Below are 23,410 nucleotides of genomic sequence, written 5' to 3'. Positions count from 1 at the left end.
CAGCAGTGTTTCCGGACAGCGTCGTACGAGGGCATTTACTATCTTCAGCTAGCATTTTTACTGCTGAACTGTATGCCATTCTTGCAGCACTTATTCGTATCGCATCTATGCCTGTGTCATCATTTGTAGTAGTCTCAGATTCCCTTAGTGCTCTACAGGCTATACGAAAATTTGATACATCTCATCCCCTAGTTCTCCGTATCCAACTTTGGCTACGCCGTATCTCTACCAAACATAAAGATATTGTTTTTTGTTGGGTCCCTGGTCATGTCGACGTACAGGGCAATGAACAGGCAGACACTGCTGCGCGGTCAGCAGTATATGACCTACCAATTTCCTATCGAGGTGTTCCATTTCTGGACTATTTTGCTGCAATAGCTACCCACCTTCGCACCCGTTGGCAACAACGTTGGTCAACTCTGCTCGGTAACAAACTTCATTCTATTAAACCGAGCATAGGTTACTGGCCGTCTTCTTGTCATCAGTGCCGAGGTTGGGAGACCACTCTCTCCCGCCTTCGCATTGGCCACACTCGTCTTACTCATGGGTATCTCATGGAGAGGCACCCTGTTCCTCTCTGTGAGCAGTGTCAAGTTCCAGTATCGATTAGCCACATTCTGTTAGACTGCCCTCTCTATCAACGAGCACGCAGAATTTACCTCCAACGTCGTCTTCGTTCTCCTACTCTCTCTTTACCTTCCCTTCTTGCTGATGGACCCTCCTTTAATCCTGACTCTCTCATTGACTTCTTGACAACGACTGATTTACTCCACAAACTCTGATGATACTTTTCGCACTCCCCTCAGCCCTTTCTGGTTCAGTCTCTTGCTGCCCTTTACCCTTTCACCATCCACTGCCCCGCTGTTATCCGTAACCTGTTGCTCATCCATCTCCCTTTTGCCACCTGATGCCCTCGCTTCCTTCCTGCCCTGCAGCGCTGTATAGTCCTTGTGGCTTAGCGCTTCTTTTTGATTATAATAATAATAATACCCTGCTTTACATTAACTCCATATCCTGTTACAAGTTATCCAGAAATATAACTCCACATACCACTGTACATATACATCAATAGTTGTCAAATTCCAAGCAAGCACCAAGTCTTTTTACTGGGTCCCTCAACACAGTGACATTTAGGGTAATGAACCTGTAAACTCGGTTACAGTATTTTCCAGTACTGTCCCAAGACTAAATTCACACTCAATGGCATTGGTCTGAATGGATATAAATTCGTTAGAAAATATTCAGCGGAGAATGACAAAATTAATTCAGAGCATTTGAAATCTTCCATATGAAGAAAGATTGAAATCCCTTAAATTACATTCACTTGTAATTATTATTATAATCAAGGGGGAAGCGCTAAACCCGGAGGATTATACAGCGCCTGGGGGGGGATGTGGAAGGCATTCAGGCTTAATTCGGGGAACTGGAGCACAGATCTAATTCCCTAAATCAAGAGCCCCTCACCAACATCAAGGAACCTTCCTTGAGGGGATTCACACCCCTCAAGGAAGGTTCCTTGATGTTGGTGAGGGGCTCTTGATTTAGGGAATTGGATCTGTGCTCCAGTTCCCCGAATTAAGCCTGAATGCCTTCCACATCCCCCCCCACAGGCGCTGTATAATCCTCCAGGTTTAGCGCTTCCCCCTTGATTATAATAATAATAATAATGAGGGGATTCACTTGTAAGACGAAGAATGAGGGGATTCACTTGTAAGACGAAGAATGAGGGGAGACATGATCAAAGTGTATAAGTGGAAGATGGGTATTAACAAAGGGGGGTATAAATAAGGTCTTGAGGTTCTCTCTCCAAGAGAACCCACAATAATACTGTAAAGAAAATGCGGTAACATTCATTGACAACTGGGACCTCTTCTATGGCAGAAATGACATGTATGCCAGGGATGGGGTTCACTTATCTAGGTGTGGGGTGGGAGCACTGGCCAACGCAGTGGAGGGAGCTGTTAGGTCTTTAAACTAGGAATAGTTAGTGGTATGGGTTTTGGCGGGAAAACTGTGAAGTCGCTGGGTTGTAATGTGAGTACTAGGAGAACTAGTAATAGGCAAAATGAGGTGGATATTGGAAAGCCAGTGGCACTAATTGACAAGGACAGTAATAGGTTTAGTGGAATAACAGAAAGGAGCAGGAAGGGTAAAGAGAGAGGAGGGTCTTTAAATATTTATTACACAAATAGTCGCAGTGCTAGGAATAAGATGGATGAGTTGAGACTAGTTGCTAGTGCAGGTAACATTGATATATTTGCCATTACTGAGACGTGGTTTAATTCAAAAAGTCGGGACATGCCTGCAGAATGTCACATTCAGGGTTTTAAATTGTTCCAAGTAGATAGAAGTGTCGGGAAGGGGGGTGGGGTGGCATTGTATGTCCGAGATCGCTTGAACTGTTGCATAAAAACGGGTATTAAGTCTGAAGTAACACACAGAGTCTGTTTGGATAGAATTTTCAGAGGGGCATGAAAAATTAATTTTAGGTGTGATATACCGTCCCCCAAATTTAGATAGGGACCAGGGGAGACTACTATGGGAGGAAATTGTTAGGGCCACAAGGCGCGATAATGTAGTAATTCTAGGAGACTTTAACTTTAGTCATATTGATTGGAATTTCTTGACTGGGAATTTAGAATCATACGACTTCTTAGAAGTAGTTCAGGATTGTTTTTTGAAGTAGTTTGTGACAGAACCTACAAGGGGTAATAATCTGCTTGACTTAGTTCTGGCAAACAATGAATCCCTTGTTAATAATTTAGAAGTTTCAGAGGAACTGGGTGCTAGCGACCACAAATCAATTACATTTAGCATTGAATGGAAGTATGATAGTAGGGATAACTCAGTAACAGTCCCAGATTTTCGCTTAGATTACGATGGGCTTAGAGAACACTTATCATCTGTTGGCTGGGGTAACGAAGAGAGCTATCAATATGACAGTTTTCTGAACATTATACATGCTGCTCAAAGAACGTTTATCCCTTATAAAGAAATTAGATCAAATAGAAATGACCCAAAATGGATGAATAATAGGCTGAAATATCTACTAGGGCATAAGAAAGAAATTTATAGGCGTATCAAAAGAGGCGAGGGTCATCTTATGAATCAGTATATTGACATTAAGAGGGACATTAAAAAGGGGATAAGAAAAGCTAAAAGGGACTATGAAATTAAAGTTGCTAGGGATTCTAAAACTAACCCAAAAAGTTTTTTCCAGGTATATAGAACAAAAGTCAGAGATAAGATAGGTCCCCTTAAAAATAACTATGGGCATCTTACTGACAGAGAGAATGAAATGTGCTCGATTTTAAATAATTATTTTCTCTCAGTTTTTACACAGGAAGACACTAATAATATTCCAGTAATTAATTTTTATAGTGGGCTAGAAGAAGATAAATTATGTAACATCACAGTCACTAGTGAAATGGTTGTGAAGCAGATAGACCGACTGAAGCAAAATAAGTCGCCGGGTCCTGATGAGGTTTTTTCAAGGGTTCTTAAGGAATGCAAAATGGAACTCTGTGAACCATTAACTAATATTTTTAATTTATCTCTTCAAACAGGTGTAGTGTCTGATATGTGGAAGATGGCTAATGTAATTTCTATTTTTAAAACAGGGGACAAGTCATTACCGTCAAATTACCGCCCAATAAGCCTGACCTCAATTGTAGGCAAATTACTAGAGTCAATTATAGCTGAGATTATAAGAAGCCATCTCGATAAGTATAGCTTGATTAATGATACTCAGCATGGATTCACAAGAGGCCGGTCTTGTCTAACTAATTTATTAACTTTCTTCAGTAAAGCTTTTGAGGCTGTTGACCACGATAAAGAATTTGATATTATTTACTTAGATTTTAGTAAGGCTTTTGATAGAGTTCTGTATAGCCCTTGTGGCTTAGCGCTTCTTTTTGATTATAATAATAATTTTGATAGAGTTCCGCACCAAAGACTGTTGAAGAAAGTAGCAGCTCATGGCATTGGGAGAAGGGTGCTCTCGTGGATCGAATCATGGCTCACAGACAGGAAGCAGAGTGTCCATAAATGGGGTTAAATCCGAGTGGGGATCAGTAACAAGTGGCGTTCCACAGGGATCAGTCTTGGGCCCGTTGTTGTTTATAATATATATCAATGATCTTGATGAAGGAATTACTAGTGATATGAGCAAATTCGCCGATGACACGAAGATAGGTAGGATAATTGATTCAAATGTAGATGTTAGGGAACTTCAGGAGGATTTAGACAAACTCTACTCTTGGTCAGAAAAGTGGCAGATGCAGTTCAATGTAGATAAATGCATAGTTACATTCACTTGTTAGACGAAGAATGAGGGGAGACCTGATCGAAGTGTATAAGTGGAAGATAGGTATTAATAAAGGGGATATTAACAAGGTCTTGATGATATCTCTCCAAGAGAGAACCCGCAGTAATGGATTTAAATTAGATAAGTTTGGATTTAGAAAGGACATAGGAAAGTATTGGTTTGGAAATAGGGTAGTTGATGACTGGAACAGTCTACCTAGTTGGGTTATTGAGGCTAGGACTTTGGGTAGTTTCAAATTTAGGTTGGATAAGTACATGAGTGGGAGGGGTTGGATTTGAGAGGGACTTGCACATCGGAGCTTGTTTCTTGGGTGGCAATGAAAATTGGGTTGGTCAAATGTTTGTTAGTGGGATGAATTGTAAAGGACCTGCCTAGTATGGGCCAACAGGCCTGCTGCAGTGTTCCTCCTTTCTTATGTTCTTATGACTAGTGGATGGTACCACTATGACCCCGCCTCCGCCTGCTTCACCTCACCTCACTACAGTATATAAGCCACGTCTACGGCCCTACGCTGTACATTCTACAAGATTAATGGACTGAACACATCGACTCCAGGCTGAGGGACTGATTACCTCATACTCCTCCTCTCCTTGCGCCTTCCTCTTTGTATTGGACTGATGAAGCCACTGTGTGGCGAAACGTTTCCTGAATAAAGATTCCCATATACTGCATAAGTGTCTCAATCTTCAACTTGTCGGTTTTTCAAACCATTCATCACATAAATTGTTTTTACTCCATGTCATCATCTCGCCACTGTCAAGCATAGGAAACTAGGCTCTTACGTTAATGAACTGGCCAAACAATACCATCCAGAAAGATGCTTGGTGCACCTCTTTCCATATATTAACATAATGTTCTCTCTATCAGAATTCACTTTTAACATTTAGAGCCCCAACACACTTAAATGCCCTGCTTGCCAAAAGTACTACTACTGATGCAAATTGACTAATTTCAAAGCCCAACTATCTGAGGTATACTACCCCCCTCCCCCCCCATCATCCCAAGATGCAACCCACAACAGCTGACTAACACCCAGGTATGTACTGTTGCATATGTGTCTTACCTAACAACCTGTCGGTATTTTATACCATTTTAATGTTCAATCTGTCAGACACTGCAACACAAGGGTATCTTGGTACAGACCTACAATCAACTTCGACAACCTCTACTAGTGAGAACGGCTGGATTTGAGAGGGACCTGACCTCCCAACATCTGAGTTCTTACCTCTTCTAGTGACCTACGTCTCACTTCTTGGCGCTATATAAGGCTCCATCCTGCCACTTCATCTCCATATTGTTTCATACTATTGAACAATGCTCTTCTCCAGACTGCAGCGCTGTATAGCCCTTGTGGCTTAGCGCTTCTTTTTGATTATAATAATAATAATCTTCTCCAGACTGAGGGACTGACCACCTCAAAACTTTAAGGGTGATGGACTGATTACATCGTCTTCAAGTATCTTCTGCTTCTATCAACTTTTCTGTACTCGACTGAAGAAGCCTACTGTGTAGGCGAAACGTTTCGAAATAAAGATACCTAACTGTTGCATATGTGTCTTACCTAACATTAAAAAAATACTATATATACAACGTTGAGTACACAGTTACACTTCAGTCATTGCGAGAACAAAATCTTCATCTACGTTTCACAAATTATGTGAACCAAATATTACCCCTGGAGGAATACAGGACAAAGTCGATATATGATTTTGTAATCGCGTAACTTGCCACAGTTGTCCACGTGCTAATGGGCAAAATCATTTTCTTTCATTAGCCATCGGGTGTTATAAAGCAAAAGCATTATGCCACACATGTCATTAGTAAACAAGTATACAAATGTAATCAGTCATTATGCCAGAACTATGCCTACATTATATGAAAGTACAGACAATTCTCATTACTTACTATAAATAACCTGAGACCTGAATGCAACATCTGGATTTAGTGCTTAATTTTGATAAAGTACCATCAATATACAAGACTTGACACGTATGCATAAATTATAGAGAAAGGTATTAATGAGTTAAGTCAATATGGATTCCCTCTTAAATAAACTTGTGGGATCATTTAAAAATTATTGTTTGAACCAGCAAACAAGTTTGAAGTAAAACCATACAGATTGGAACTAGTTAAGCCATTACCCAAACATGGCTTAGCGCTTCTTTTTGATTATAATAATAATTACTCAAACAAAACATGTCTATGGAGAAAATAAGTTCAACAGATTCCTTACACCTGAGGGTATAAGGCTTCCTCACACCTGAGGGGAATGAGGCTTTCCCTGACACACATGACCCTCTCACCCGAAAGCCCTTGCTTCCCCCACTCTCATACCTGGGACCCACCTCTCACCTGGGGGCCCCTTGAGGCAACTGCCCGTTTTACCTGTACGTTAATCTTTCGCTTCTATCCACCATCTATCTCCCTCCAGCACCTCTCCCCTTCTCCAACACCACCACCTCTTTCCATTCTCCAGTGCTACCTCCCTCCCTGAGGCATCCCCTACCTTCTCTAGCACCACCACTGCATGAACCTTGTCGGTTTAGCGCTTTCTTTGATTATAATAATCTAGCACCACTCCCTCCTCCAACACTCCCTGTACCTACTGTACCCTGCCCGGTGCACCGGGCAGTAGAGTGGAGCGGATGCAGCAATTTAGTAGTGCTGATGTTGGTGCTTGTGACGGTTGTTGACGCTCCAACTGAACCTCGCTCAATGGTGAACCTTATGGGGGACCCCCACCTAATGATGAACCTTGCCGGGAATCCCATTCAGTGGTGAACCTTGCTCCATGGTGAATATTAATGGGGAACCTCATTCAGTGAACTCCATTAGTGAATCTTAATGGGGAACCCACACTCATCGGGGACCTTAATGGAGAACCCCCCACTAAATGGTGAACCTCTCAATGGGTGAACCTTACTGGGGAACCCCACTCAATGAACCCCCACTGACAAGACCCTTATTACTGACACTTTTGCAGTGCACAGTGAACGACCCATTCGTATTAAACACTTGCTTGTAAATATAATAACAGTGAAAGACAATAAAAGTTTACGTACAGTGATGCAACTGAACGAGTGAATTATGTTGACCTGTGAAGTTCGTTAATTGACAATGAAGGGTAGGGAGAAATAAAGTTCGTTAATTAACAACGAAGAGTGAGGAGCAGTAAAGTTCTTTAATAATAAGGGGTAGAAAGCAGTAAAGTTCGTTAATTAACCCCCCCTCAGGGGAGATTCCTTGATGTTGGCGAGGGGCTCTTGATCTAGGGGATTGGATCTGTGCTCCAGTTCCCTGAATTAAGCCTGAATAGCTTCCTTCCCCCCCACAGGCGTTGTATAATACTACGGGTTTAGCGCTTCCCCATGATTATAATAGTTAATTAACAATGAAGAATAGGAAGAAGTTCGATAATTAACAATGAAGGGTAGGAAGCAGTGAGCTTCGTTAGGACAGATCAGCGTGTTTTAACTAAGAACGTTGATGCCTCTTTTAGCAGCATATCCAGCCTTCAAGAGAACCTCTTCTCCCTATCAATAATTAGCATTATACTCATAATCAAGTACTAAACCCGTAAGGGTCATAAAGCGCTGCCCCATCAATAAATAACGATGTTATGTATAGTTATTGAGTCGAGATACACATCCCGTCTCAACAGCTCCATGCCAGTGGTGATGAAACTCAAATACTCTACAATGGACATAAATCTGAACAAGTCAATGACAACAGCTATAAATATTGACAGTTTTTAGAGATACTCTGAATAAACCCACATCAGGATAGTTTCCCTGGCAAACGATTTTTTAGGGGGGGGGGGGGGACTTGCAGTAAATGGCATTACTGCTCAGGCAAGCAGGAAGCTCTGTTGTAACTGAGACACACGAGACTCACTGAACATGGCCCTTTCATGGAAAAACACCTGGTTCCTCTTTGTAAGAGGTGGCAAGTCTTTTTGATATATTTTTAGATTTTGCCATCGAAGTGGCTAGTTTATTGTGCACCCCATATCCATTGATAAATTAGACACATGTGCAACTCTTGGGTATCTTTATTGAAGAAACGTTTCGCCACACAGTGGCTTCATCAGTCCATACGTAGGAGAAACTTGAAGAACAGGAGGAGAATGAGGTAATCAGTCCCTCAACCTTGAGTCGACGTGTTCAGTCCATCAATCTTGAATAGAATCATTCTATTTCAAACCATTCATCACATCGACTCAAGGTTAAGGGACTGATTACCTCATTCTCCTCCTGTTCTTCAAGTTTCTCCTTCGTATGGACTGATGAAGCCACTGTGTGGCGAAACGTTTCCTCAATAAAGATACCCAAGAGTTGCACATGTGTCTAATTTATCAATATGTCGGTTCTCTGAACCATTCATCTACAAACCCCATATCCATCCTGCGGACGGTATCGCAAGAGGATGTGGATCAAATACCTTTAGACTTATCCCGTTTATCAAAGAATATGGTTACCACTCTCTCGGGAAGTCCCCCCTTCATCACAGACTTCGCTTTTTAGTACATGAACCCACTCTTAACACTTCCTAATGTGGCGTTATACGACCCACATGTGTTTGGAGCATTTATGTATTTAGTAATAATCTATAACATATAACCGTATTCTGTTTAGGAGTGTAGCATTGCAAAATTAATGTATTATTTATAAATCTCCAGTGAAGGAAAATTTGTGCCTTCAACCAGTGTGAGTGCTTACAATAGGCAGTAGGTGGTGATTAGAAGGATGGCCAAGAGCGAGGTGTTGAGGTTCATGCCCAGGGTGAAGCTGTGGTTGGTGCTCGTACTGACGTTGATCTTCACTGTGGTGCTCCTGGGAGCCTCACACCTCACACACTCCCTCACACTCAGGGTCGAGGCTTACCATGCACTCTACAACCTTCTCTCTCTCATTGGCTGCTTGCTTACTATGAAGGTCAGTATTTAACAGGTTAACTATAAAGTAATACTATGTTTTACAAGAGTAATTAGTTTCAAAGAAAAATTACTATACCAACAAGTTTAATTACTCCAGAAGAACTATTATAAACATAGAAAACCTCTCTTAAATTCTAAGGTTAAGAAGAATCAATAAAAAAATAATGTTCCTAAAGCAATTATTAATACTGTTAATAAATTTAAACTTCTTCACTACAGTAGGAACTAAACAAACCTTAGTTCTATAAAGTGAAACACTGTATAATATACAATGAGGGTTACTGACATCTATAACTACTTTATACATAAAGCCCCGTGTTATGCAAAGCATTTCGGGCAGCCTTACAAACATCTCAGAGGCCCATACCAACGTTACTAGCTATCTGACTCATAATTTACCCAACGTCCTCCTATTTGGCTCCTACCATAACCTTTGAAATATCATCAATAATTAAATCACTAAATAGTTCACCTAATAGTTTAGTTTAATATGCTTATTATGCACCTCATACCCATCCTGTGGGCGGTAGTCAAAAGATTACAGAGGTACGTAATTGGTCCAGGGACTGAACTCCAAAGTTTTGATAGCTGAGCAAGTTACAGAGGTAATGAACTCACAATTTACAAAGGTAATGAACTCCAGGTAGGTCTGGTCACAATCATGACAAGTTACAAAGGTATTTACAGATTACAGAGGTACGTAATGGGTCCAGGGACTGGGCCCCCAAAGTTTTGATAGCTGAACTAGGTACGAAGGTAATGAGCTCACAAGTTACAAAGGTAATGAATTCTGTAAGAATGGTTACTTACGTTTATACATGGCTACAATCATGAACAAATTATAGTGTAATGAGCAATTCACACTTCCACACCCGGTCACAACTGTAGTGAGTTATTGGTGCAAATATTGATTGTTGAGTCTCTCTCTCTCACACACACACACACACACACACACACACACACACACACACACACACACACACACACACACACACACACACACACACACACACACACACACACCCACACACCCACACCCACACACCCACCCACCCACCCACCCACCCACCCACCCACACACACACACCCACACACACACCCACACCCACACACACCCACACACACACCCACACACACACCCACACACACACACACACACACACACACACACACACACACACACACACACACACACACACACACACACACACACACACACACACACACACATGGTAATGCATTATTTACAGCTAGCAAAGTCAGGATATTTCTCCAGAATGGTCTGTAATATACCACTGTGGATAAAATACTTTGCCATTTCTTGAACATTTCTGAGTGAGTTGTTTCTAAATTCATTAATTTGATCACACTCCAGTACATAATGACACAAGGTGTGACAATAGTCCATCTGGCAAAGTTTACATTTCGTTTGGTCTACATCTGGTGGTGGTGATTTAACCTGCCATAGATACTTGTAACCCAGCCGGAGCCGGGCGGTAGTGACATCCAAGAGTCTGCTTATCTTGTTGGATGCACCATAGACATGTGGCTCCTCCTGCATGATGGAATGATGATAGATGAACTGACTTGTGTCAATCTCCCTAAGTCTTAAGTCAACAAAGTTCATTTGAAGTTCTTTTCGTATTATTGTTCTCAAACTGCTAACTGACAACTCAAGATTGTAATCTACTCCCTCTTTGAAAGCATACAGTTTAGCCAATTTATCAGTTCTATCATGCATCTGAAGACCAATGTGAGATGGAATCCACAGCATGTGCACTCTGACTCCACTGTCCACAATCTTACCATACCTATGTCTGGCTTCTGACACAAGCATGCCACAATTTATACTTAATGAGTTGAGAGCATTTATGGATGACAGAGAATCAGTTACAATTAAAGTGTCAACCTTAGATACATGGACACATTTGAGTGCAAGGAGTATGGCAAACAGTTCTGTTTGAAGGGTAGAGGCCCAGTTATTGATGCGTGCTCCAATTTCTTTATGAGAGCCATCACTCTGTGTGACAACAGCAGCACTACCAGCTGCACCAATGGACTGGTGAACACAACCATCAACGTAAATAATTTGTGAAAGAGTGTTCTGTGTGACTAAGTTATCAATACAGCTTAAGGCATCATGTTTGGCTTCAAGACGAAGCTTTGGTTGTGATTTAAGAAGAGTTTTGGGGGGAAATGGAGGAATGGTAGTTTGGAATGGGGTAATATCCCATGGAGCAGGGAAATGTCTCTGTTGTCTAACTTGATATAGATCATGTAGCTGGTTCATGCGGAGGTCGGTTCCAGTTTTTTCGATCCATCTGGAAGGATGTTCACCAGTGCTGAGGAAAGTTTGGAGGGCTTCTGTGCAGGGGTTTGAATGGGCTAGCCTAAGCATATTGACCCCAATAAGGATATTTCTTTCAGTAACACGATCTCTAATGCTTGGAATATTAAGTTCTTTACGCATGTTTAAAATTTTGGCAGTACGAGGGCATCCTAGGATGATACTCATTGCTTCGTTTTGCAGTTTTTCCAGCCCTTCAAGCTTCCAGTCAGACACGAGTGCAAGTAGTGGCGCCGCATAATCAACCAATTATCTAATATAATAAGCAAGATACATCATTTTCACAATTTTAACATTAGCTCCATACCTGGGATGAAAACCTGCCACAACTCTAAGTGCTCTCAGCTTTTGTATTGGCGACAAAGTCTCGTGACAACAGGTCCAAGTAGTGGAACCTCAAAGCCTAGATACCTGTATCTGCTTACATATTCTAGAAGAGGCCCATCATGCAACTGGATCTGACGAACTGTGCCTCTCTGCCGAGGAGGACGCCTGTTGAGTATCTTTGTTTTATCCCCTGAGATTATTAACCCCAGGTCCTGACACGAGGCTAGTACATGATTAAGAATGTTTTGGGTGTTGGAAAATCCGGTGGTGTGAATCATTATGTCATCAGCAAAACTAACCATATGGGGCTGGCTAGGCATGGCATTAAGTAAGGCATTAATCAAAATGTTGAAAAGGGTGGGACTAAGCACACCTCCCTGTGGGGTTCCTAATTCAAAATCTTAAGTTACATTTCTATGTCCCTGGAACAACACAGACGACTTTCTGTTGGACAGGTAACCTTTAATCCAGCGGAGAAGCCATCCTCCAACATCCATTCTGGCAAGTTCACTAATGATTACATGTCGGTTGGCTACATCAAAAGCGGATTTAAGGTCAAGGAAGGTAGTGTATGAGCTGTCAGTGTGCAGAGTGAGAAAGGTGGTAATGCAATGATGCACACTCCTTCCATGCATGAAGCCATGCAACCGGGGAGACAAGAATTGCTTAATTCTGTGCATAAGACGATTAAGAATCATCCTTTCGAATGTTTTACACAAGCAGCTAGTAAGGGATATTGGGCGAAATGAGTTTTGTTGATTGGGCTTCGGAATGGGAATAATGAGGCTATTGCTCCATGATTTAGGGAGCTCCCCAGTGACACAACTCATGTTATACAATTCAAGTAATGGATTACCTGGTACTCGACACAGCAATCTGAGTATGTTGTCAGTAATACCATCCTCACCAGGCGACGTGGAGTTGCCCTTAATTAGTGCTGCATCAAGTTCATAATTAGTGAAAGGAATGTTGCAGTCATCTGCCTTGCTGAGCATAAAGCAAACAAGTCTCTCCCTTGCATCATATTTGTCCATTAATTTCGCCTGTGTGGTACTGGGAAGACTGTCATAGCTAGATGTAGCAGCCCAAGCACTGACTAACTCATTCGCCCTATGCAAGGGATGAGGGTGCGCGAGCTGCCCAGTTCTGTTACCCTTAATTCTATTTATGTCCCTCCATGCCCGGCTAAGTGGGGTGTGAGCATTGAGACCGTTGACAAATTGTTCCCAGTCTGTTTGCCGCAGCTCTGTCATACGCTCTCTGGCAGCAGCAAGGGCAGTTTGGAAGAGGCTCAGCATTTCAGGGGTACGATGGTTTCTATAGGCTAGGCCTAGTCTGCGAGCAGTACGTTTCAATGTTCGAAGTTTAGAATCATTGTAATAGGTATGATTTTTATAAGACTTATGATTATTATGGAAGTCATTTGGATTTAGAGTAGTAGGAGGTTTCAGACGCGGCTCTAAGAAGTTCTGAATACTGCTCACAAGGTCATTGTTAAAAGTCTCGACAGAGGTACACTCATAGGAATTATACCAGTCAGTCACATGTGCAACAAAGTCATCATGTTGATCAGGGGAAACATTAAGACGTTTCCGTTTGAATATCCCACCAGGGAGAATAGTATTACCAATATCTAGAGAGGTTAGCCTTGGGAAATGATCAGACGCTATATCTGTTACAATGGAAGACTCACAGCTGGCAGAAGTAATGTTGAAGCCAAGACACAGATCAAGGACGCCTCCATAGATATGTGTGGGTTCAAGGTCACCTACAATTTGGACATTATCATGACTGTTTAAGAGTGACAACAGTTGATTGCCATTACGATTACCAAACTGTGAGTTTTCAATGCTTTTGTGTCTCGCATTGTAATCGCCAATAATAAGAGTAGGCTCAGAATGAGCACAAGTTGGGAGCTCCAAGAAATTAAATTTATCAGCAGGAGCATACAAGTTAAATATGTTGAGAGCAGAGTTCCCAATATAAATCCTAACACCGTGATACTGTAGCCTCTCTGTTTTCTTATGTGCAAGAAGTTGATGGGGAAGTGATTTTTTAATATATAGAACACAAGAATTAGTAGATTTGAGGTTATATGCAACAAACGATGGCAATTTAGGGGGTTGGGATTTTTCAGGGACTCTGCACTCTTGTAGACACAATATCAATGGATTCAGTGATTACTTTATGATGCAGGTCAGGAAATCTTTTTCTAAGTGACGCAATATTCCAACTTAAAATGGATAGTTTATACGAGTTTGGTTCCATTATAAAAGTCCAGGGATAGTATTCAATTTCTCAGCAAAATTAAAAAACTTACTAAAAAACAAACAGACATAATCAATATCAATATCATCAGTATTATCCTTATCCATGAGTCTCCTAAGTGCACTTCCATTAGTGAGACCTCTTGGGAGTCTTTGTACACAGAGGTCACTGAGCTCTTTGTCTGTGAATGTATGGAAGGTGACACTATCCCTCGCACTCACCTCTCCGCTTTTATTACACTCATCACTATCATCACATGTATCACTTCCCTCATCATTATGACCAGTGATACATACACCATTATCAACAACCGGGTCATCTCCACACTCAGTATCTACCAATACATTACACTCACCAGGTTGACTATCATGATGGTCTTCACTGCCCTTATCATCTTCACTGTGATTGTAAACACCACTATCAGATTCATCGTTTTTGTAATTATTAACACCACTGCAATCATCAGTTTGTTCATCATCACCACACTCATTTTCATAATGGCTGACTATCTGTGGGTTGATGTACTCATTTGCAACCTCTGTAAGTTTTTCCTCGTGGTGCTCAAGTTGTTGTTTCAAACACCATTGTTGCTTCTCCAGTACTGTTATGCGCAGCTGCATGTTGTGTACCACCCCAGCAAGACTAGCTTCATCTGGAGGTATGAAGTCCCGGTCAGCTGAGTCAGGTGTATGACTGACAGCTGACTCAGCCAGACAGATGGTGTCAACACCAGCAGCATTACTAGTGTTGATAGCAGACGTGATCGTGCTCTGTTGATGTACTCCCAGAGTGACTCGCTCAACCATATTGTCTGAAATCAGGCAGAAATCAGGCATGGGTCAGTATTCAGACATGAAGTATCTTTCAGCCCTACTGCCTCATCATGGGGGGTGATGGGTGAGGCGGAAGCCCTGCGGCTGGCGATGTGAGCAGCTTTCGCTCTGCAGTCAGCATGAGCAGCTGTGACTCCTGGAGTCTTACAATTGATACATCCTAATGCAACGGTCGGGTGTTTCTTGATCATATCATAGCACTGGTGAGAAGGATGGGCCTTGGCACACACTGCACACCAGTGTGACTTAGATGAGCATTTCCAAGCAATGTGACCCCAGCGCTGACACTTGTAGCATCTACGGTGAGGTGGTTTGTACAAAGCTATTTTGTAACTCCTGTTAAGCGCTGCACGAGAGTAGATATATGATGGTGGAGTCCCTTGGCCAATCTACTCAGCCAATATCAGATCATTTGGAAGTCGACGAGGGTTTGCAACTTGATCTGACAACAGGAATTTAGGATCCATGTACTTATTGACATTGTGGATAACAATAAGTACTTTAGGTGATCTTGGTGGGGCAGCTTGGAGTTGGATGTTAGCATATTTATGAGTAAGAAGTTTTCCTATGAATGTTGGGTCGTTAGTAACAAAAACGTAATTATCCTCGTCATGACGAAAGCGAATCCGAAGGTTTTCCTCTGGGTTGTCTAATGAAGCTTCGTAAAACCATCTAAACTTGACCTCAAACTCAGTGTTAGCAGGGAAATCAAGCCTAACCGTTCTGCGATGGTTGTTGTTGTTCTCGTTGTTTCTTGCAGCAAGCCTCCTTTGAAATCCTCTTTCTTTTTTCAAAGCTCCCTTACTTCTAAAACGTACGAATTCGCCTTCACCATCATTTACTTTGTTCACATCCATAGGTCACTTTTAGTTCAGCTGCTTGAGGTGGAAGAGTTAGTCTGTTACTTTTGGGTCAGCGAAACCGCCTTTATTCCATAAGAGAGAAGGGACAAGGAAGGGATATTCACCTCGTTAGACACAGGCAATATGGGTGTAGTGGCCTGTGGGTCGCAGTGCGATTTTCAAGGTCATTCACTGGGCCCACAGTCGTCTCGAGGGTTACCTACACTGTACTACTTGTTAATTACTCCAAACCCGCAGCACTTAACATATCTAGCACATGTGTCTTGGAATGACAGACAAATTTTCACTACATAAGAACTAGTTCTCACAACACCGAAGGTACGGCCGGAACACTGTAGAACGTTCACAAAGACATTCTGGGATTCAGAACAGATGTAGCTGCAGTGTAACTTGGCCTTCACTGGCTGGCTTACCTGGAGTTTACCTGGAGAGAGTTTCGGGGGTCAACGCCCCCGCGGCCCGGTCTGTGACCAGGCCTCCTGGTGGATCAGCGCCTGATCAACCAGGCTGTTGCTGCTGGCTGCACGCAAACCAACGTACGAGCCACAGCCCGGCTGATCAGGAACTGACTTTAGGTGCTTGTCCAGTGCCAGCTTGAAGACTGCCAGGGGTCTGTTGGTAATCCCCCTTATGTGTGCTGGGAGGCAGTTGAACAGTCTCGGGCCCCTGACACTTATTGTATGGTCTCTTAACGTGCTAGTGACACCCCTGCTTTTCATTGGGGGGATGGTGCATCGTCTGCCAAGTCTTTTGCTTTCGTAGTGAGTGATTTTCGTGTGCAAGTTCGGTACTAGTCCCTCTAGGATTTTCCAGGTGTATATAATCATGTATCTCTCCCTCCTGCGTTCCAGGGAATACAGGTTTAGAAACCTCAAGCGCTCCCAGTAATTGAGGTGTTTTATCTCCGTTATGCGCGCCGTGAAAGTTCTCTGTACATTTTCTAGGTCGGCAATTTCACCTGCCTTGAAAGGTGCTGTTAGAGTGCAGCAATATTCCAGCCTAGATAGAACAAGTGACCTGAAGAGTGTCATCATGGGCTTGGCCTCCCTAGTTTTGAAGGTTCTCATTATCCATCCTGTCATTTTTCTAGCAGATGCGATTGATACAATGTTATGGTCCTTGAAGGTGAGATCCTCCGACATAATCACTCCCAGGTCTTTGACGTTGGTGTTTCGCTCTATTTTGTGGCCAGAATTTGTTTTGTACTCTGATGAACATTTAATTTCCTCATGTTTACCATATCTGAGTAATTGAAATTTCTCATCGTTGAACTTCATATTGTTTTCTGCAGCCCACTGAAAGATTTGGTTGATGTCCGCCTGGAGCCTTGCAGTGTCTGCAATGGAAGACACTGTCATGCAGATTCGGGTGTCATCTGCAAAGGAAGACACGGTGCTGTGGCTGACATCCTTGTCTATGTCGGATATGAGGATGAGGAACAAGATGGGAGCTAGTACTGTGCCTTGTGGAACAGAGCTTTTCACCGTAGCTGCCTCGGACTTTACTCTGTTGACGACTACTCTCTGTGTTCTGTTAGTGAGGAAATTATAGATCCATCGACCGACTTTTCCTGTTATTCCTTTAGCGCGCATTTTGTGCGCTATTACGCCATGGTCACACTTGTCGAAGGCTTTTGCAAAGTCTGTATATATTACATCTGCATTCTTTTTGTCTTCTAGTGCATTTAGGACCTTGTCGTAGTGATCCAGTAGTTGAGACAGACAGGAGCGACCTGTTCTAAACCCATGTTGCCCTGGGTTGTGTAACTGATGGGTTTCTAGATGGGTGGTGATCTTGCTTCTTAGGACCCTTTCAAAGATTTTTATGATATGGGATGTTAGTGCTATTGGTCTGTAGTTCTTTGCTGTTGCTTTACGGTCTGTTGTTTTTAGTAACTGAGGGACGCGTGCATGCTCCCTCTCCATAGGATGGAAAAGGCTCGTGATGCTTCTTGCATCTTGATGAACACAGAGTTCCATGAGTCTTCAGAGTGCATGGGCATGTCATTTATCCGTCAGGATAACATCATATGTAGATAATGGCGACGAGTTAAGGGATACCGGTGAATAGGAAAGTCGAGGAAGGGACATTCACCTCACTAGACACACGCAGTATGGGTGTAAGTGGCATGCGGGTCTTATAGTGCCATTTTCAAGGTCACCCAGCAGGCCAGACATTCCTCACTCATTTTAAGCCTACGTAGGTACTGATGGTAGCACAATGTCCTAAGTCAGTGAAATCCACTCGTGCAAATAGTTACAACAAATCTGCAGCACTTAACACTTCTAGCACAAACTTACTATGTTTATAGGTGAACCTCTGGCATGTCCCACTTAAAAAGTCAGTACTGCAATGCTCGTTAAATTGTTCTTAACTAAGCCACTACAGGAAACACTGGTATGCCAGCAGCACTGTAGAACGTATACGTAGACATGCTGGGCCTTAGGACAGCTGTAACTGCAGGCTACCTTAGCTTGTTCTGGCTAGCTTGGAATGCTGCTTTCAAGCCTGCTTGAATGTGCTTGCTAAGCCCGTGTCAACCACTTGGATATTTGCTTGTAGCAGGCAGGTAGGCACACAGGAGACATATTCGTAAGATGAGTGGAGTGCGGCACAGAGGACTGACACGGGCACTCAAGCATTTATGTGGTCTGGCAAAAACCGCCTCTAGACCATAAGCAAATAGAGGCAAATGGCTGAGTTCCAAATTGAGGAAGGAGGGGAGACAGGCGAGGTGGAGTGAAGGTAGGCCTCCTACAGCCACTTCAAATCAACATGTTTGTGTTTCACTAGGTATATCACTAGTCACAGTTCACACATAAGAGTTCCAGCAGCAATTCAGCTGCGCTTCAATGATATTTGTTGCATGATGAGTTATCAGTCGGGTGAGATAAGCAGTTTTGATATAGAACCTAATAGCACATGAGGAAACACACACACACACACGAACTTTTAAATCTCTGCACAAAATTCAATTTAAACCAGCAAATAATAGAACCTACTAGACTGGAGAATACACTAGACCTCATCTTCACTAACAATGATGATCTGATACGAAATGTCACCATATCAAAAACAATATACTCAGATCACAACATAATCGAGGTTCAGACATATATGCGTGGAGCCCCAGACCGACAAAATGAGATTAGTCACGAGGGAGCCTTCACCAAATTCAACTTCAATAACAAGAACATAAAGTGGGACCAAGTAAACCAAGTCATAACCGATATAAGCTGGGAAGATAGACTAAGCAACACAGACCCCAACTTATGCCTAGAACAGATTAACTCGGTGGCACTCGATGCATGGCTCAAGGTTTATTCCTTTAAGAAAAAGGAGGAGTAGATGTAAAATAGAAAGAGACAGGAGCTCCCTTTACAGGCGACGGAAAAGAATAATGGAGCAGCTAGAAGAGGCCAATATATCTGAAATGCATAGGGAGTCACTGGTCAGAGAAATAGCAAACATCGAACTTAAGCTAAAGGAATCTTATAGGAGTCAGGAATCGCGGGAAGAACTAAAAGCGTAAGTGAAATCGAAAGAAACCCAAAGTATTTCTTTTCTTATGCCAAATCAAAGTCGAGAACAACATCCAGTATTGGGCCCCTACACAGATGACAGCAAGGAAAGAGTGAGCTACTTAAGTCCCAATATGACTCAGTTTTAGCAAGCCGCTCACCAGACTGAGAGTCGAAGATCAAAATGAATTTTTTATGAGCCACAGAATTTGGTTAACACAAGCCTATCTGATGTTATCCTGACGCCAAATGACTTCGAACAGGCGATAAATGACATGCCTATGCACTCTGCCCCAGGGCCAGACTCATGGAACTCCGTGTTCATCAAGAACTGCTTTTACCGTCCTATGGAGAGGGAGCATGGACACGGGGGTCGTCCCACAGTTACTAAAAAAACAGACATAGCCCCACTCCACAAAGGTGGCAGTAAAGCAAAAGCAAAGAACTACAGACCGATAGCACTAACATCCCATATAAAAATCTTTGAAAGGGTCCTAAGCAGCAAGATCGCCACCCATCGAGATACCCATAAATTACACAACCCAGGGCAACATGGGTTTAGAGCAGGTCGCTCCTGTCTGTCCCAACTACTGGATCACTACGGCAAGGTCCTAGATACACTAGAAGACAAAAAGAATGCAGATGTAATATATACAGACTTTGCAAAAACCTTCGACAAGTGTGACCATGGCGTAATAGCCCACAAAATGCGTGCTAAAGGAATAACAGGAAAAGTTGGTAGATGGATCTATAATTTCCTCACAAACAGAACACAACGAGTAGTAGTCAACAGAGTAAAGTCTGAGGCGGCTACGGTGAAAAGCCCTGTTCCACAAAGTACAGTACTCGCTCCCATCTTGTTTTTCATCCTCATATCTGACATAGACAAGGATGTCAGCCACAGCACCATGTCTTCCTTTGCAGATGACACCCGAATCTGCATGCCAGTGTCTTCCATTGCAAACACTGCAAGGCTCCAGGCGGACATCAACCAAATCTTTCAATGGGCTGCAGAAAACAATATGAAGTTCAACGATGAGAAATTTCAATTACTCCGATATGGTAAACATGAGAAAATTAAAACTTCATCAGAGTACAAAACAAATTCCAGCCACAAAATAGAGAGAAAACCCAACGTCAAAGACCTGGGAGTGATCATGTCGGAGGATCTGACCTTCAAGGACCATAACATTGTATCAATCGCATCTGCTAGAAAAATGACAGGATGGATAATGAGAACCTTCAAAACTAGGGATGCCAAGCCCATGATGACACTCTTCAGGTCGCTTGTTTTATCTAGGCTGGAATATTGCTGCAGGTGAAATTGCTGACCTAGAAAATGTACAGAGAACCTTCACGGCGCGCATAACGGAGATAAAACACCTCAATTACTGGGAGCGCTTGAAATTCGTGAACCTGTACTCCCTGGAACGCAGGCGGGAGATACATGATTACATACACCTGGAAAATCCTAGAGGGACTAGTACCGAAAATCACTCAAAACGAAAGCAAAAGACTTGGCAGACGATGCAACATCCCCCCAATGAAAAGCAGGGGTGTCACTAGCACGTTAAGAGACCATACAGTAAGTGTCAGGGGCCCACTGTTCAACTCCCTCCCAGCATACATAAGGGGGATTACCAATAGACCCCTGGCAGTCTTCAAGCAGGCACTGGACAAGCACCTAAAGTCGGTACCTGACAAGCCGGGCTGTGGCTCGTACGTTGGATTGTGTGCAGCCAGCAGTAACAGCCTGGTTGATCAGGCTCTGATCCACCAGGAGGCCTGGTCACAGACCGGGCCCCGGGGGCGTTGACCCCCGGAACTCTCTCCAGGTAAACTCCAGGTAAGAAATACCCGCCATTTAACAAGACAGTTACACATGCATTGTCTCCTCTATTTCCACACTTCAACAAATCACTTCGGTATATCTTTCCAGACTGTCTCACAAGAGCTAGGATAACACCTGTCCACAAAGGCGACAATCAAACAGACGTTAACAATTATGGACTAAATTCTACCAATATTATTAAAAATATATGATAAAGTGATACATAATCTGCTTCATTTGTACTTAAACAATGTGCTTACTCCTTGCCAGTTTTGATTCATACCCCCTTCATCCAACCCCCTCCCCCCCAAAAAAAAAAAAATCATTCCATCACAAAAATGCTTGACACAGTTTATGCAGCATTTAAAAGAAACGAATATCCTACTGGACTTTTATTGATATAGGTAAGGCATTTGAGATTGTCGACTACAACTTTTTTTTGAAAACTTAATTTCTACGGACTCTAAGGACACACACAGTTGCTGCTACTATAATCCACTTTCTGCCACCATAATTCAATTGCCGGCACCATAATCCAGTTGCTTCTACCATAATTCAGTTTCTACCATAATCCACTTGATGCCCCCATAATTCAGTTTTTGGCAGGGTAAATAACATAGGTATTCGTCCACAGCTGTGTTCTGGGCCTCAGAGTCTCCACAACACGTTTGGTTGGGCGCGTCTGGAGGTGCTCTCCATGCTGACCACACAGCTCTTCCTGACGGCGCTTTGCTTCAGCGTCGCCATCGAGTCCATCCAGACGGCTGTGCACGTCGGACATCAGGTGATGTGCACGCCTCATGTGTACCATCTCTTGCAGACGTAGCCAAGCCACGTCTGAGTTTGTATATTAAATGAGGCTCAATGAGACTATTTCCAGAACAGGAATCAGTCTGGATATTGAGTGGAGAGCTGTGCTCAATACGCAAACGAGTCGCAGGCGGTTAGCGCCTGGCTTGATCGCGTCTGGTCTATCATGTGAACAGCCTTGTCATTATTGACATGGCCATGCATCATCCTGGGGGAGACGATGATGCATATGCAACGCTTAGGTATCTTTACTGCAGAAATGTTTCACCTGCGCAGCAGGCTTCTTCAGACGAATACAGAGATCACCAATATACTTATGACACTGACGAAATTCCTCTTTATATTCAACTAAACAGGCGTAACGTTTCGGAAACAAAGATACCCAAGTGTTGCATATGTCTTAATTTATCCAATTGTCGGTTCTGTATGCCATTAATATAATGACAATCGTCCTGAAGGAGGGAGGGGGGAGGGAGGGGGAGGGAGGGAGAGGGAGGGGGAGGGAGGGGGGAGGGAGGGGGGAGGGAGGGGGGAGGGAGAGGGGAGGGAGGGGGGAGGGAGGGGGGAGGGAGGGGGAGGGGAAGGATACATATCAGACTGTGAAATAATCAGAGGTTAAATAGCATCTGCTTAGACTGTACATTCAACGGTTAAAAATATATATTCCTAGAGAAGTTTAAAACCCGTAAGTCACATAGCACATCGTGAATGGAGGGTATTTTGGCTTAATCCTAGGAAGTGTAGCTCCAATTCCTTGGATAAAGAGCCCTTAATAAGTATCAAAGACTCGCCTCCCCCTCCCACAAAGAGGACACACCCGTTATAACATACAAATTTTAAATTACGTAATAAAACTAAATACATTTGTTAGTATTCATAAATAAATCAAATGCATCTATATGTAAATACGTCAAATACATGTGTAAATACGTCAAATACACCTGCTTTTATGTGAAAAATACGTCAAATACATCGGTTTCTATATGTAAATGCGTCAAATACATGTTTATTTGTGTAAATACGTCAAGCATATCTATTTCTATTCGCAAATACGTCAAATACAACTGTTTCTACGTGCAAATACATCTGCTTCTATGAGTAAATACGTCAAATACATCTGTTTCTATGTGTAAATACGTCAAATACATGTTTCTATGTAAATACGGTAAATACATGTCATTATTTATCAATAAGTGAAACAGTAGAAGGTAAGACTAACAAATGTTGTGTTGCGACAGGACGCGATGCATCACCCACTGAGAGTGATGGCCCTGGGCGCCGTGGGATGCACCCTCAATGCTCTCGTCTTCTGTCTCATTGGAGGTTACTAACACCAAGTCTCATTTA

At 42.7% G+C, this 23,410-nt stretch overlaps 2 protein-coding genes across 6 annotated transcripts in view; one reads left to right on the top strand and one right to left on the bottom strand.

Annotated features, from left to right (window-relative positions):
• The window catches only part of IFT46 (intraflagellar transport 46), a 290,653-nt gene that overhangs the window by 103,222 nt on the left and 164,021 nt on the right, over window positions 1-23,410 (bottom strand). The window lies entirely within an intron of this gene.
• ZnT77C (Zinc transporter 77C) overlaps window positions 6,950-23,410 on the top strand; it is a 36,284-nt gene continuing 19,823 nt past the window's right edge. The window contains exons 1-4 of one of the 5 annotated variants that reach the window (XM_053786697.2): window positions 6,950-7,045; window positions 9,006-9,261; window positions 21,888-22,037; window positions 23,302-23,386. In XM_053786697.2, coding sequence (XP_053642672.1) covers window positions 9,073-9,261; window positions 21,888-22,037; window positions 23,302-23,386 — 424 coding nt within the window. In that variant the 5' untranslated portion in view covers window positions 6,950-7,045; window positions 9,006-9,072. Of the gene's footprint in view, window positions 7,122-7,323; window positions 7,452-9,005; window positions 9,262-21,887; window positions 22,038-23,301; window positions 23,387-23,410 lie in introns of those variants that run through there. The other 4 variants (XM_053786698.2, XM_053786699.2, XM_053786700.2 and 1 more) reach the window with 4 other exon arrangements.

Source organism: Cherax quadricarinatus, chromosome 41 (genome assembly GCF_038502225.1).
Source record: "Cherax quadricarinatus isolate ZL_2023a chromosome 41, ASM3850222v1, whole genome shotgun sequence".
NCBI lineage: Eukaryota > Metazoa > Arthropoda > Malacostraca > Decapoda > Parastacidae > Cherax > Cherax quadricarinatus.
This window is presented reverse-complemented; position numbering and strand designations above follow the sequence as displayed.